A 15,426-nucleotide genomic window follows, 5' to 3' on the forward strand; every position below is an offset into this window, starting at 1 on the left:
TTAAAATTTCTATTTCATCTATTTACTTTTCAGAAATCAAAGAAACATATGTCAAAAAGCTCTTCCGTACAACATAGAACTAAGCACTGGCCTTTAAATATGTAGCACTTTCAAGCTTTTCCAGTAGGTTGAATGAATTGAAGAGTTCTTTTCTGATGATGACTTTACTTCCACTCACTGTAGCTACCAAATTTTAAATAATGAAGATCTGAAATAGCAGGTGACTCACCTAAATGGCTATGAAAGATATTAAAAAACCAAAACATAAAAGAACATATGAGTTTACAAGGAAACTGAACTCACAGGACTTTTATTTAACTGAAATACAAGAATAAAATCATAGAATCAGTTAAGCTGGAAAAGACCTTTAAGATCATTGAGGCAAATCATTAACTCAGCACTGCTAAGTTCATAGCTGAACCATGTCCCTAAGTAATGGCAACTCCACTATTTGCCTGGGCAGTCTATTCTAATGCTTGATAACCCTTTTGCTGAGGAACTTTTCCTTAATATTCAATCTGAGCCTCTGCTGGCTCATCTTGAGGCCATTCCCACTCATTCCATCACTTGTTACCTGGGAGAGGAGACTGAACTCACCCCACTACTAACTCAGTGGGAGTTTAGAGAGAGAAAAGGTCTACCCTATGCCTCCTTTCCTCCAGGCTAAACAACATCCTTGTAGTGCTTCTGAATTGTCTGCCCCTTCTTCCAAAGGTCATAAACTCTTTTTTTCTACCCAAGTTACAGCCAAAGCTCTCTGATCAAACAAGACAGTCAGCTCATCTTTCAGCACAAGGGGACATACAACTTTTGCACCTTTAAGATTTCTTTCTTGAAGAGTGTTTAGCCTTCCTGGACTCCTTTGCCATTCAGGATTGCATCTCAAGGGACTCAGTCAATCAGTCTTCTAAACATGCCAAAGTCTGCCCTCTGGAAGTACAAGGTGGCAGTTCTGTTGCCCGCTCTCCTTACTGCTTTGAAAACTGAAAACTCTATCATTTTGTTGTTGCTGTGCTCAAGAACCAATTATTTCAAAAGAATTTTTCAAGATTCAGTTATTTCTTACATTTTTAAAGTATTTTCATACTTTGCCTTATCATAAACTACCAGAAAACAGCAAAAAATTGACAACCCCATAGATTAAAATAAAATAATGAAAACCAAACAATAAATATTTTGAGATAAAATAAGAATTTCATAGAATATCAAGTTTATCACAAGAATGAATACATGAGGCAGTATTTTCTTTAGCTGCATGAAATACAGGATAACAGAAACATGAAATAATAAAAAAAATCCAACAAGAATTAGATCCCACAAGAAAAAATGGATTACATAAATTTTAACAGAACCTAAGTGAATCAGCTGTAAGAGTTATGCGTAAGCAGATGACAGAGTCAGAGATACTGAGGAAAAATTTTGAAACAGAGAGATGACCTTAGATATGAAGATACACCAGGCAAAAGAATACCTAATGCACCAAGTCTGAGCACCAGACCACTTATCTATCTCCTGAAAATACACATCAGCCTTCCAGAAGATCCACTGTTCAAAGATCCCAGTGTCTTCAACAAAAACTAGCAGGCATTTCTGGGAAAGCACATTGCAGATAAAGGATGTGATAAACTTCTCTTCAGCAATTCCCAATAATGGCTTCCTTCATGTATTATCTATGTTATATGCACATGTGTGAATATGTAAATCCCCTGCAGCAGTAATGCATGGCCAAGCACTGTAAAACTCAAAAGCAGAAAAGTTTGGAAATTTGTATCTGCTTGGGTAGAGACTGTACTATAATGACTTGAAAGATATTAGCAGTAAAGGAGGTGATGGAAAGCTGCAAATGCTACTCTCCGTAACTTCTGCATTTGTGTAATATGACATGTGGTGCATGACATAGTTTTTCTCCTTCATCTGGCCTTCTGAGGGGTCACTACACCCAGTCAATCACACTTATCAATTTCAAAGAGTGCCAACATCTGGTACAAGAAATAGCAGCCCCACTGCTTTGCTTATAGCAAAGGTTTCAGTCTGATGGTAGAACCACAGAGTATTGGTGGGAAGGAGCATACAGAAAATTTATAGAGCTGCCTAAAGATTCAAAATCAATGGCTGCATACTAATAGCAACAATATTTGATTCTGAAATATTGCTGGGCAAAAGTAAAAGAAAACAAACTTATTTATAATGTTATCAATTATATATTTTGGCAACATATTTATCATTTTACTTTTACTACCAGGGAGTAAAAAACCCTAGCTTGTTCAAGGATATTTCAGATCTCATTTCTTTTGGAATTTCCTAGACTTTCTCTAACTGTTCAGTTTAAGAAGGTGACTTAGAAATCTATCTTTTCACTACAGATTAGTGTCTATATAGAAGATATCTCAACCTTCTTCCCTGGAAACCACTTTTTAAAATCATCAGAGTTGGAAACAATTTTGTTCAATTGCTGAATGCATCAGTGTTACCCTTTTCTTTCTCTGTCAGGTAGTGTCAGAGACACAAGAGTGTCTCCCATCTGTGGCTGTGTTGGGAGACCTCCTTCTTTCCCGCACTGCTCCTTCAAGTGGCACTGTGCAGCATGCTGTACATTGTGTGGCAAGACTGTGGTTGTACAGACACATTTAAGCACGGAGTTGTATTTGCCTTCACTACATGCTGCCATCTTCCAGGCATCCTCTTCTAGCTATGAGGGTTGGATTTCTGCACATGCACCCTTCTTTCTGCACTATACCATCTCTTGTACTCCATGTTAAGGTCATTTTGGGAACAAACTTGTTCACTTCGTGGTGGAAACGTAAAAGGTAATGTATAATGGTGGTAACTTCAGCTTAAGACCCTCTCCTAGGACACATAGGGAAAAACAGAGTATGTATTAAGAGGTGGATTTAAATTTTTTTTCTTTCTTTCTTTTCCTTTTCATTATTTATTTGATTATATAGTTCTCCCATCACCACGTCACTCATCAAGTACGATGGCGGGAGCTGTTTGCTTCTTTTGTTCTTGTTCATTTGTGCTTTGTTTTTCTTTGAGCCTAGGAAGGTTCAGTCCTGATGGGAACTATTAAGATGTACCACAACTTAATTATTTTCTAATGTAACCACACTTACAGATAATGCAACTTGAGAGACAACAAAACACTCATAATTACATTTTGAGTCCAATTTGGACTCAAACTTCTTACCCTAAAGATGCCTGAAGCAGAAAACCAACAAAGATATCTTAGTAGATCTAAGTGTGAAACAGATACTAGAATTTCCCATTTACATGTGATTTTCTGTGCGTGCAAAATAGGTGATATCTACTTTTAAAATCCTTTCCAGTCTTATTAGTGATTTCTTCTATTATGAAAGATGGTCTCATTCTGTTTTTCTAGAAACTAACATGACATTATATTTATTCCAGCCAGAATTATGCAGTACATTGATCTAAAAAACCCTTTACATGAAAGAAAAGATGTTAATAGGGTTACTATTACAGGACTGTTTAGAAATGTATAAAATCTCCCAATGTCATTTCATTATATTGACACCTTCCATATTATTTGCTCATGCTTTGTTTCTGAAACAAAGACATACCTCATTTGCTGCAAATTAATTATATTTAAGTCAATATGAAAGTTATCGACTTGATTACATTTTAACTTCTATTATTTCACATTGCATAATTGCTTTGTCCATAAATCTACTGATAGTGTTATATTTTGACTCATGCCCAGTACTATTCCATTCCAACAATCCAGAAGAGCTTAAAAATTTTGTAAGGGGATCCAAGGCAAAAAAAAGAAAGGCTAATTCCCTTGTCAGTAAAATCATAACATTAGTATCATCCCTTTTTTTTAATTGGAGGAGATTAGTTGAGTTTGTTTGCTGTGGAAATTTAGAGTCTCTTTAAATATTTAAGCACACAAAATTAAGGTTGAATGTCCTGTGCTCTTGAATAGTTAGTAAAAATTTTGTGGGCATTTACATCTCTCCATTTACATATGTTCTTTGATTGGAGCAGAAGGCAAACAATTCTTATCACTGACATCTGCATTCTCTACCCTTCAGTAGATCCGTTTGTGAAACTGTCTCCCCCTAACAGCTGGAGACTTGACTTCCTCTGACTACACACACACACACGCACATACTTTCTAGGGAGCACTGCATGTAGTTTCTGAAATAAATAATTTGGAATAGGCCATGAATTCTGTGATTCATTGGTGTAAAAACTAAGCAGTTGCCTCAGATGGCCTTCCAGACTCAGTGGAAAAAAAAAAGTAGATTAACCTTTGCTTCGTATTTTTGCTTCTTCAGGCTATAGACAAAATGAACTGCATGTCAACCATTGGGACCACTACCCCAGATATCATATTTGACTCCTCAGCATCTCTGGTCTAATACATAGATACTATTTAGAAATTCTGCTGCTGCTCAATGTTTAGTTTCTACAGAATATATCCATTTTCCAATCTTTTTTACAAGTTATGCCACATTATTTTCTCTGATCTCCTATAGACACATACTATATATCTCTTCATCTTACAAATTGCTGCTCCTAAATTCTAGTTTGTTGTCCAGATTTTTGATCCTATTTTTCCTTGCTGAATGATATAATATTATATCAAAGTTTTAAATTACCATTTTCAATACTCATTTTCTAAATTATTCTCTGTTCCAAAATTCATCCTATTCCTCATGCTTCATTTATTCTGACAGTGGTCTGAAGAGTATGACAGTACCAGAAAAAAAATATATACATTTCCCTACATAAAGTACCATAGACATACCCTTTAAGCACACTATGCTGCTGAAATTTAACTGTTTTTTGGAGAATGACTTCTACAATGATGTGTTCTTTCGGAAGCTGTGCAGATGTGTAAACATGCAGTTCACATGAATTTAATTTCACCTCTCCTCAGCCTATTTGTTTGTACTTAGGTGATGAACGCCTCTGAGCATGATCCTGTCCTTGTATGGCTTTGAAATGGGTAGCCAGTGGACAGTTTAGCAAGGCACACTGTTGCTAACAATACCTTGCCCAGCTGGTGCTAGAATAGCTATGGTCTGTGAGCATTCCTCATTTGAAGGTAACTCACACATATGCCATGGATGGCATTTGCTGGGAAAATAAAATGCCATTGGTAATGTTGCTAGGTACTGGCTCCAGAAGCTCAGTTTGAGCTTTTATTCTTTCCTTTCACATCATACCTATATTCCTCACAAAGGTGGGCACAGAGCTCGAGTGATGTTACAGACAGCAATTTTTAGCATATTGACCCACTGTACTGACTTAAATACCATTACAGAGCTAAATGTTGCACACAGACCAGGTTGTACAGACTTCTTTTAGACTGAGCTTTAGAAGGATTACTATCTCCCTAATTGATCTATTGGAGCTTGGAATTTTGGTCAAATTTTCTTTGATCTTGGTATTGTTAAAACATGGAGCTCAAAACCTATTTGATCTTTATGTGACTAAAGCAATAAAACAAATTAACTTTATTACAGCACTCCATAATTATTAACCATGTTATCTTTTCAGTAATGGTGCAATTCAAGCTTAATTTAAAATTATGTCTTAGCAGTTCAAAGGAAACAGCAAAGCGAGTAAAGATATTAGGCCTCTTGTTTCAATGTATGAGAAGTGTCATCTAAATTTTTCAAGTCAAGTCTTGGCATTAGCTAGAGAGAGCTAGGCTCTGCTCAAAGGAACAGACTTCTGTCAATGTCAAGAGCAATCCTAAAAACTGCGAACAGAGAAGGCTGCATTGAACCTCTGGGTTAGAACCAAACACAGCAAAGATTAACATTTATTTGAGCTTTTTATTTGTTCTCACCATTGCAGACATATTAACATGCATGCCATGACTTCATGTTGCTGTGTACTCCTTCAGTGGAACAGAAGAGTAACAGAGAAAAGAAACTGACACCCAAATATATTTTAAATTAAACTTGTGTCTCTGTAGAGAAATCAAGGTATCTATTTTTTAGTATAAATCTTGGAAAATCTCTGCTGCACAAGTCATAGTCAGACTGTATGTTAACTGTTCAAAAGATTCTGCCAATTCCATAATTCCTTGTGTCCTAATTTTGAAATTCAAAGTGCAGTTTAGTTGAGTGTGTTACAGCTTTCACTCTAGGAGGAGAGCAGGAAATACAAAATTGCCAGTAAATTTTAAACAGGAAGATACAAGTTTTGTACACTCATCTATGACATAGTTGTTTGTGAAAAGTACTGAGAGGATAAAGTTCTTCACTACAGAGGGCACTGGGAACACAGTGTAACTGCCTCAGCATACCGACATAGCCTCAGCAATCCCAATTTGAATGACTGCTTCAATTAAGAAAGCAGATGGTTATTTCTCCATGGTTTACTTCCTACTGGTGCTAGTGCTAAATGAGGCAGGTTTTAACCATAGTTATGTAGTAGAGAAATGGAAATACTAAATGTTATTGCCAAACATATCTTCTTGTAAAAGTAATACTGCTACTGAAAGTTAGATGCTTCTGTTGTTTAAAAAAAATTAATGGTTATACTATGTGCTTTGAAGTAGCTAGTTACTCACAGAGTACTTGCAGCTAATTCTTGGAAGGCTGGCTAGCCATACACTGCTGGCTTTAGTCCTTGTTTCCAGCTCCTACATCACATGAAAGACAACTGAAAATACGTTAAATACTTCTCCATACAAGCAAGTTAAAAAAATGCTGCAATAATGTTAGGTGCTTAAAGTAAAAGTGTTGTGAACAAAGTTATGAAGAGAAACAAAGGAAATAAAAAAAGATTACAATCTTTCTGCTAAAGTGTGGTCGGTGATACAGCAAGAGAAAATCTTTTCAAGGTTCAATTTCAGAATTTCAGTGTGTTTCAGGCTTTACAAATTTTTATCAGATATTGAAGGCCAATCACAGATCTAACCAGTATTGTTTGTTCCTGTTTGGCCTATACTTATCCACCTCTCAGAACACATATGCCAAGGAAATAATGTAATGACAGTTATGTTGAGTGTCCATAATAATAATAATAATAATAAAAAAAAAAAAAAAAAGAAAAAAAAAAGAAAAAAAGAGAAACAGTAATAGATGCTTCCCAGATGCTAAATGGTTTATGTGGAAATTTAATAGGCTAAAGGTGCTACTGTATAAGGCTGGAGGGTGTACTTTATTGGAACCACAAATAAAGTGTGCAAACACAGATTAACGATATATGTGAATTGTAAGCTGCTTGCAGCTGGAGCTGCCTGCAGTTTCTGAAGCTGCTTGTGTGCCTACTGACACAGTAAGATAATACAAATTTGCATTATATTGAAAATTTATCTCACATTTACTTCATATTCCTGATTTTTATTTATATTGTAGGCTCACTGTGACTACCAGTTTAGATTTTTCTTGTTTATAGCCTTATTGTTCCCTCAGCTGGGACATCTGTACACTTTTGATAAGAGTAATTCTTATTAAGAACTCAACTTGCAAAATGTGTGATGCTGGGAGGCACTAGTATCAAGGATTACTCACCTTAGACCAGTCTCCCATTCTCCAGACATAGCATTTGGAATAGTCCTCACAGTCCTCTGCTTCTTTAGGTCTTGTGGACAAAACACATTTTTTGCGTGGATTGGTGCACCTCACAGTCCGATGCCGTACTCCCTTACCACACTTTACAGAGCACTGTTGGAAAAAATGGTTTTTCAGATTTCTACAAAATTCACTTACCCCATTTCATCCCCTTCTATATGACTTCTGCCAGGTCAGCATAAATATTTCAGAGCTTCAATGACCTCCTAACTTCCAACCTTCAATAGCATCAACACTAGATTATTAAAAAACTGAACAAAAATTCCTTATGGGACAGAATGATAATTGATTCATTTTTACCTAAAATTAGATGAAAACATATTTGCTTAAGGAGAAAATAGGCTTTTGAATAACAAAATATCCGAAAGTTATGATAAATGAGTGAAAAATGTTACACTAAAAGTATTAGGCAATCTTCCTTCTTCCAATAAAAGGAAATACAATGAAAGAAAATCACAATAAAGTTCCTAGGAATAAGATATGAAGCAACTTAAGAAAAGCTCTGTTAGTGTCCAACAGCCTTTTTTGGGAGGAGGAAAAAAATGTAGAATGGAAAAGTAAATATTCCAAAACTATGCAAGAATCCAGACTGAACTTGAAAATTCAAAGTCACTATATAGTGAGCATGTAAAAGCTCTTTTCAAGTTGCTCAGAAGGTCCTAATCTATGGGTTTTTCCACCATTCCCATTTACACAGCCAAAAATGATACCATTTCCTTCTCAAAACATTATCACAGCTTTTGATCATCCCGCTGCTTGCAGTTCAAAACTCTCCTCTGCCAAGCTGATTATAACCACAGGAAGCAGTAATGGCTAGCTTCCTACATAATGGTGATAGTAGGAATGGCCATGGGAAATACCTCGCTCTTCAAAAAATATTTATTGCTTCCAACAAAAACATGCTATCTCATTTCTCCTCTCTGAAGTAAAACAAACTGGCTAAATAGTCTGTGTATTTCTTTTACTCATCTCTGTAAATGGATGCCTTTCTTCTCACAACCAGCTCTCGCATCATAAAACTGCTGTACCACACCAGAAACTGCTGTCTCACACCAGAAGTCCTATCTCTACCTTAGCATGTGCTTTTCATCTTTGAAAACATTCTGTATTTGTTAGCTCTTTCTTGCTTGGGGATCAAGTAGTTCTGCTGAGTAGAGCAATTCAAAGAAGGGGCTGCACCCACATTCAGAAGCTGCTATTCATATTGTGATCATAGAGGGATCCATAGCACAGGTTCTAGTATGGGAGGCAATCAGAATTGCCTTTACTCTTTCAATGAAAGAAGAAGTTCCAAATAACCCTTTCATCTTGTCCAGATGGCAGTGAGAACAATACTCTTCTTCCTCCATGGCGAGTTAATTTTAGAAGAAATCAAAGATGAAGAAAGCCAAATGAACAAGCACATTTAAAGATGTGCTTATAAAAAAAAACAAAGCTTTTTGAACAATGATTACATTTTACAGCCATACTTCAGGATGCAACATATGTGAAATTGTGTTATTTACAAGCCCATTTGCCTATTGCTGTTGCTTTGGAAAAAGAGCAGACAAGAAAGAGGAAGGGAAGAAGATATACTTTTTTTGCCAAGGCTCCCCTCAAAGCCTCTCTGAAGCAGGATGGCATCACCCATCTGCTGATCAACATCCCTTGGTATAAAAGTACATCCCAAATGTTTCCACTCTGCTCCCAAGGTCTTGTAGGTGATAAGTGGTTCCTTAATTCTATTTCCCCCTAGTTATTCACTATTACAGACAGGACATACTTGATTATACGTGCTTGAGAACTGGCCAGAAGAGACTGTTGCACAACGTTAACTAGGTAAAATGCAGTAGCTCTACACAGCTGGTTTTCCTAGCCCTTGAACTCTTTGCCAAAATATTGCACGGGGACTGTGAAAAGCATTAGGCTAAGGTGTGCCACTTGATGCTGAAAAAAACCTTATTTCCAAAAAATACCAAGGTACAAATAAAGACTACGGAGTATTTGGAGCATGTGGAGTATATGGAGTATAAATAAATGTAGTACCTCAGACCAAACTCCTGCCTCCCACACTGTCATGCAGTCCTGGCCTTCACAGCGCTGTGCAGAAGCAGGCTTTGGCCCCAGACAATCCTTCTCCCTAGCTCTGATCAGGGTCCCATTTCTGAGCTGCTGTGTGCAGGCTACTTGTCTGTTCTGGGTTCCTTTTCCACATGTCCTTGAACATGGTGTCCATTCTGTCATCATCCATCTGCAAAGAAACATAGGCAGTGTAGTAATATAGAAATCAGGAGGGGAAAAATACCATCACACCTTGTTCTCTTGTATACTATTCTCAGTGTATATACCCAAGACACACACATATTTTCAGCCTCCTTTTTCCTGTCATTTTGTTAATGGAGTATTTATGAATCTAACATCTATTATATTTCATATGGTATTAATGTACATATAAATTCCTTCCCCAGTCCACTACTGCTATGTTTTCAAAGTACTTTCTTCTAATTATAATACCAATTAGAAAATTTCCAAAATATACATCCATTTTAAAGATGACAGATCCTTGATCAGCCTGCCTGTTATTCTCTGTATGTCTGTCTATGTCAAGTGTATGCCAAGCATGTAAAGTCCAGCATTCCTTGAAAAATACTCTGTTGTAAGAAAGAATCACTCAAGTGTAAAAGACTCATTGCCCTGGAAAAAGCACAAAAGCCCAAAATTCTTCACGTTCTTCAGAGTAATGCCTAACAGGGTGCATGGTTTAAATCACAACAGCAAGGAAGGCTGGTGCAGTTTGGCACAGACCACATACCTAGAGAGCAATTGTTTTAGAACATATTTTTCCCCAGATGTTCTATAGATCCAGATTATGGCCATGTAACCTTAAAAAAATCAAACAGTTCTGCCCTTGATGTTCTGTCTCCTGAAAACACAAGAGTTTTCAAGGAGACTTAGTTTGCCAGGAGAGTTTTTAGGAAATGGATATTTAATAAATTTTTTTCAACCTTCTGTCATGCATTTGTAGCAAAAAAATAAAACACTTAACTAAGATTTTTTTTGTTATCTGTCCAGATATATAATTTACAAATCATGACCTGTCAAGATGATGAAATAGACTTTAAGATATTTCTTCACAGGCCAATAGCAAATAAGTACTTATGCAAGTGTATGCTTTGGTAACATTTTAGTTGAAGGCTAGTAATATTTTGTAATCATCACTTACAATGTTTAAAAAATTGGATCATTAAATCTTTCTACATTTGTCAGTACAGCATCTCCATGTATCAATTAGCAAAATTTTAAAACTTTCACTTAATAAGCTGGAAAAAACACAGAATACTGAAAACTTATGGTAGACAATGCCTCAGAAAAAGATCAGATTATTCCATTTCTATCCATTAAATGAACAGTAGTGTTAATAAAACAAAATATAAGTCTTCTCAAATATACATACAATGAAGTAGAAATAATCCCTCCAAAGGATAATGCCCTAGTTTGGGGAAGACCAAATGTCAGTGGTTTTGTCTTACTTAAAATGTATCATACTTCACATTTTATCAATTTCAGTACTTCATCCTTTCCAAGAAAGCTATGTCTTCTAGTTCATTTTACATACTTTCTTCAACAGTATTTGCATTTAATTTATTTTGCATTATTTTGTTTAAAAATGCCATCTACTTGTCCTCCAGATGACTGCAGCAGACTGATCCTAGTGCTTACTCCTGGGGATGCTAGCCAGCTCTTGCTAGTTCCTTTCCCCTCCCTTGAAAGGTGTGGACTTGCTCTAACTTGCTTCAAAAAAGTACATGCAATTCTTGAGGACCTCCTTAATACATAACTTTCAGCTGCCAAGTGGCACGACTCTGTAATGGGCCATTGTGCTGACCTGGTCAGCCACTACAAGGAGCAGGCTGCCAGTTCAGCTTCAGGAACTCCAGTGGTGATGGGTGGGCTTTGCTTGACAGAGGCTGCACATGGAGCTGCCTCCGGCCTCTTGCACTGTTCAACCACCAGAGTATAGTTCAGCCTATTTGCTGATCCACATACAAGGAGTTTCCTCTCATGGAGTGAGAGGAAAGAGAGGAGCGAGGGGCAGGCTCACTAGACTTCAAGTTGCATTAATGTAAAAAAAGTGATTAACATGGATTGATTTCTTTATTTATTTACTATTTAGAGTACCCAGAGTTTATCAAGAGCTTTAAAGACACAAAGCCTTGCTTAAAAAAAAACACCCATTAAAACACATCATTAATTAAGAATATGGGATTAAATCCCATATATGTCTTTATAGAAACACCATTTAAATTTCAGTTTTGTAGCACAGATCAGTCTGTGAGAATACTTCCTGAGGAAAGGAATTAACTGCTTTACTGGATAAGAATTTATTCAGGCATGGTGCTTATGTTCCCTGTTTCATTAAAACTCAGGAGAAACAATTTCCAGGGTTTCTGTTTTCCCTTCATTTTGCATTATAACGTCTTGAATGAATGTATTTACTGCCCATGCATTGCAAGAAGCAGTCCACTGCTTTTACATGGATTTTACGTCTAGATATTATAGTTTAGTTTAACCAAATCACTATTACCTTGTCTGGCAGGGCTGTTCATTGCACTTACGGATCTGTGGTTCAGGTTTTGTTAAATATTTGCACTTCTTGCTGTCCACAAGACTGATATTCTTGTTCATAATCTTTGTGCAAGAGACTGTTGTCTTTCTTTCACCTAGTAAAAAAAAAGGAAGCAGGTTTGTGAGGAAACCAAGAATATGCAAATTGTTAAGGACACAGATACAGCTATTTCATATACAGTTTGGCTAAAAGAACTGCAAAACCAGTGTAAGAAATTCAAAGCTAGCAGGGAATCTGAGAGAAATCCTACAGTTTGTAGGGAACATTGTGAGTTTCTAACCTAGTCTTTGCACACCACCATCAAGAGTTTTCCTGCTTTACTCCTGCAACTAGTTATAGGCCAAACCCTCACTTTTACTGGAATATTATTTTCTTTCTCAACCACTGCAACTCCATCACTGAGCAATGCTTGCAGAAAATTACAAATACGTTTTTTAATTACTACATAAAATGAGGAAAGAAATGACAAATTGTGGCTGGCATTCAGGTAAAGGGAATCAACACATACATCCTTCAGGAGGGAGACTGCACTATTTCCCATGAACTAAAGAGGCCATATGACCTGACCTACAGGGTCAGAAAACCATTTAGGAAGCTGGGTACTTCTGCAGAGATAGAGTGCATACTCTGTACAGAGTCCTTGTCCTGATGGTGGCCTGGACCCTGGTGTCTCTTGAACATGGAACCATTAGAAATTAGAATTTAATGTAATACTGACCACAAGCAGTAACTTGCAATTAGACTGGAGTCTTAATTTTAGAAAACTAGCAATCCTTGCATTCAGGGTTTCAGTTAGAGCCATTTGTTCTTATAGTTACTTTTACTTTGTCTGGAAGTTTACTGGCAAAGGGGCTGTGTGCAGGAGCAGGGCAGGCTTAAGCATGAACATTCACTAGAGGTGAAAAATGAGCCTGTGGATGCAGCAGTTATGTTATAAATACATATTATGAGCATGACCACTGCTGACATTTTTACACAGTGCTTGTGTACATGAGAGCACATACAACTAATCTGTCATATCACAGTGTTTGAAATGTTTAACAATTCTTTCTGCACTTATATATACATCTATGTATTCATATTCTCTCCCATGCAAAGAAAGCTTTTCTGCAACACAGGAGGTCACAGACCAGTCACATACAGAAACATACACAAAACCACATGGCTTCATCAATAGTTTTATCCTGACACACACTTTGAGCATTTAAGCAAAACTATTGATAATTGTATTAATTCAGATTAATGAAAATATTGATGTTAAATTTTAATCACAAATAATTAGACAGGATAAAAGCTGCAGTATTTTGATTTCATTACTGCTTGATATTTAAGCCAGAAAGTAAAAGAAAAGTGAGAACAGTTTTATCTAAAGTAAGAAAAATCATTCAGTAGTATTTCAGAATTTCTAGGGAACTTTGTAATAACTCAGCTATTTAAGACAATAAAATAAAATGAAGACCAGTTACAACAGAAAAAAAAATTTATAAACATTAGAGTAAAACATTTAAATATTTATTTAAGCATTAATGTAGAATAATGTACTGACATACTGCATTTTAAGATTTCTGCAGATGAGAGAAATATTTAGAAATATCTGGTGCAATAATGACAGATCATAGTAGCACTAAAATTATTCTAAAAATACCTTAGGAAACTGTAAAAAGTGTGAATTCACAAGTAAACTGGGATACACTATTAAGAATCAAAGGATACTACTAGCACCATGAACAAAATACCTTCTAGGGAAGAAGCTTTCCTACCAAACCACAAAAACCATGTTTATGGAAACTACAGCAATCTTTCATGACACCAGGATTGTTCACACAGTCAGAGGAGCTAGAACACTGTGTTCTTTATGCTGATGTTATGAGAAGGAAAAGCATTTCCAGGCTTTCCTATTCAATCACAAGGTGCACGGCAGTTGATCAGAGCAACCACGACTGTCAAGGTTGTCAGCATGAAAGACAGGTATCAAAAATCAGTACAGTGTTTGCATACTGACAAACTGCACAAGGTATGAACACATCACTGTACACCACATTTATTTTAAGAAAAGCCCTCTCTGAAGTGTTTTCAAAGTGTAAGTTTCATTTTAAGTAACATCTAGAAAACAGTCTGAAAGACTTTTGTTACATCAATACTGTTCATATTCCAATATTTGTTTTCAGAATCATATTTTATTCTTCTAAAATCACTTTTTTATGTTTAATAAACTTAGGAAAAATATCACATCAGCATACTAATATCTGCTGTTGTAATATTTGTTCCATATGTGTCTGGATCATCCTCAACTCATGTTACTAACTGTACTTATTTGATCTGTGACTGGGATTCAACTTTTCTGTGGTTTGAAATGTCTCTTACAGATCATTTATCTTCAGTAGTTCCAAATACAGAGTGGAATGCACTTTCTATTCTTCTTCTAGCTCTTGCACTTTTATTTCTTTTTGGAAATTGTGTCCTGAATTTGCTTTTTAGTCTAGATTTTGTTCCTTCATTACCATCTTTTGCTACTTTTTATATTTAGTTTGAATCTTTTCCTAGAGCTATCAGAGTATTTTTAATGTAATCAGAAAGCATAAGACTGACATATGTCTACATTGTATGGAAACATACAAACCACAATGAGGATATTTGTTGTGTATTAAATACACAACACTGACCATCAGAATTGTAATTATATATAAACACACAGTGTTTATATATATAGGTGCATATTGCATACACACATTGCACTGTGTATATACATGCATATTGTATACACATATTCATTTTTTATATATATATGTGTGTGTGTGTGTGTTTGTACATTTTTCTTTTATTTTACCTCCTCCACATACAGCATCACAGTCTTCCCAAGTAGAATGTGTCCACATGAAAAGGGGCTCTGGTACTTTAGAGCTCTGATTTTCAGGGAGAGGATCCAATGGGATTGTGTATTCATAGTGTAAACCATAGCTCTGATCGTGGAAGAGCAGCACCTGCAAAATACAAAGAAGGAAAACCTTCCTACATCATAGACGCTAAGGAAGACAAACTCCAAGCTGCAAGTAGATCATCTTGAAAAGCACAACAGAATCACTTGATGCTCTATTGCCTTTCAGCCCTCCTAATGGATTTGCTAGAAGAAATTAATTAGAGTATCCAAACCAAGCCAATGGAAAAAAATATTTTGCTTTATTAAGAAAATTCCTTTAATTTAAAGAATTTGAATTGTGAAGTACTTCACCATCATCTCTCCCTTTTTCTTTATGGTGGCTA

General features: G+C 36.1%; 1 protein-coding gene across 1 annotated transcript in view; it reads right to left on the bottom strand.

Annotated features, from left to right (window-relative positions):
• The window catches only part of ADAMTS19 (ADAM metallopeptidase with thrombospondin type 1 motif 19), a 140,255-nt gene that overhangs the window by 9,722 nt on the left and 115,107 nt on the right, over positions 1-15,426 (bottom strand). The window contains exons 18-21 of the mRNA XM_054003270.1: positions 14,993-15,146; positions 12,124-12,259; positions 9,585-9,789; positions 7,500-7,652 (exon numbers count right to left, since the gene is read on the bottom strand). Coding sequence (XP_053859245.1) covers positions 7,500-7,652; positions 9,585-9,789; positions 12,124-12,259; positions 14,993-15,146 — 648 coding nt within the window. The remainder of the gene's footprint in view (positions 1-7,499; positions 7,653-9,584; positions 9,790-12,123; positions 12,260-14,992; positions 15,147-15,426) is intronic.

Source organism: Vidua macroura, chromosome Z, assembly GCF_024509145.1.
Source record: "Vidua macroura isolate BioBank_ID:100142 chromosome Z, ASM2450914v1, whole genome shotgun sequence".
In the NCBI taxonomy this organism is placed as follows: domain Eukaryota; kingdom Metazoa; phylum Chordata; class Aves; order Passeriformes; family Viduidae; genus Vidua; species Vidua macroura.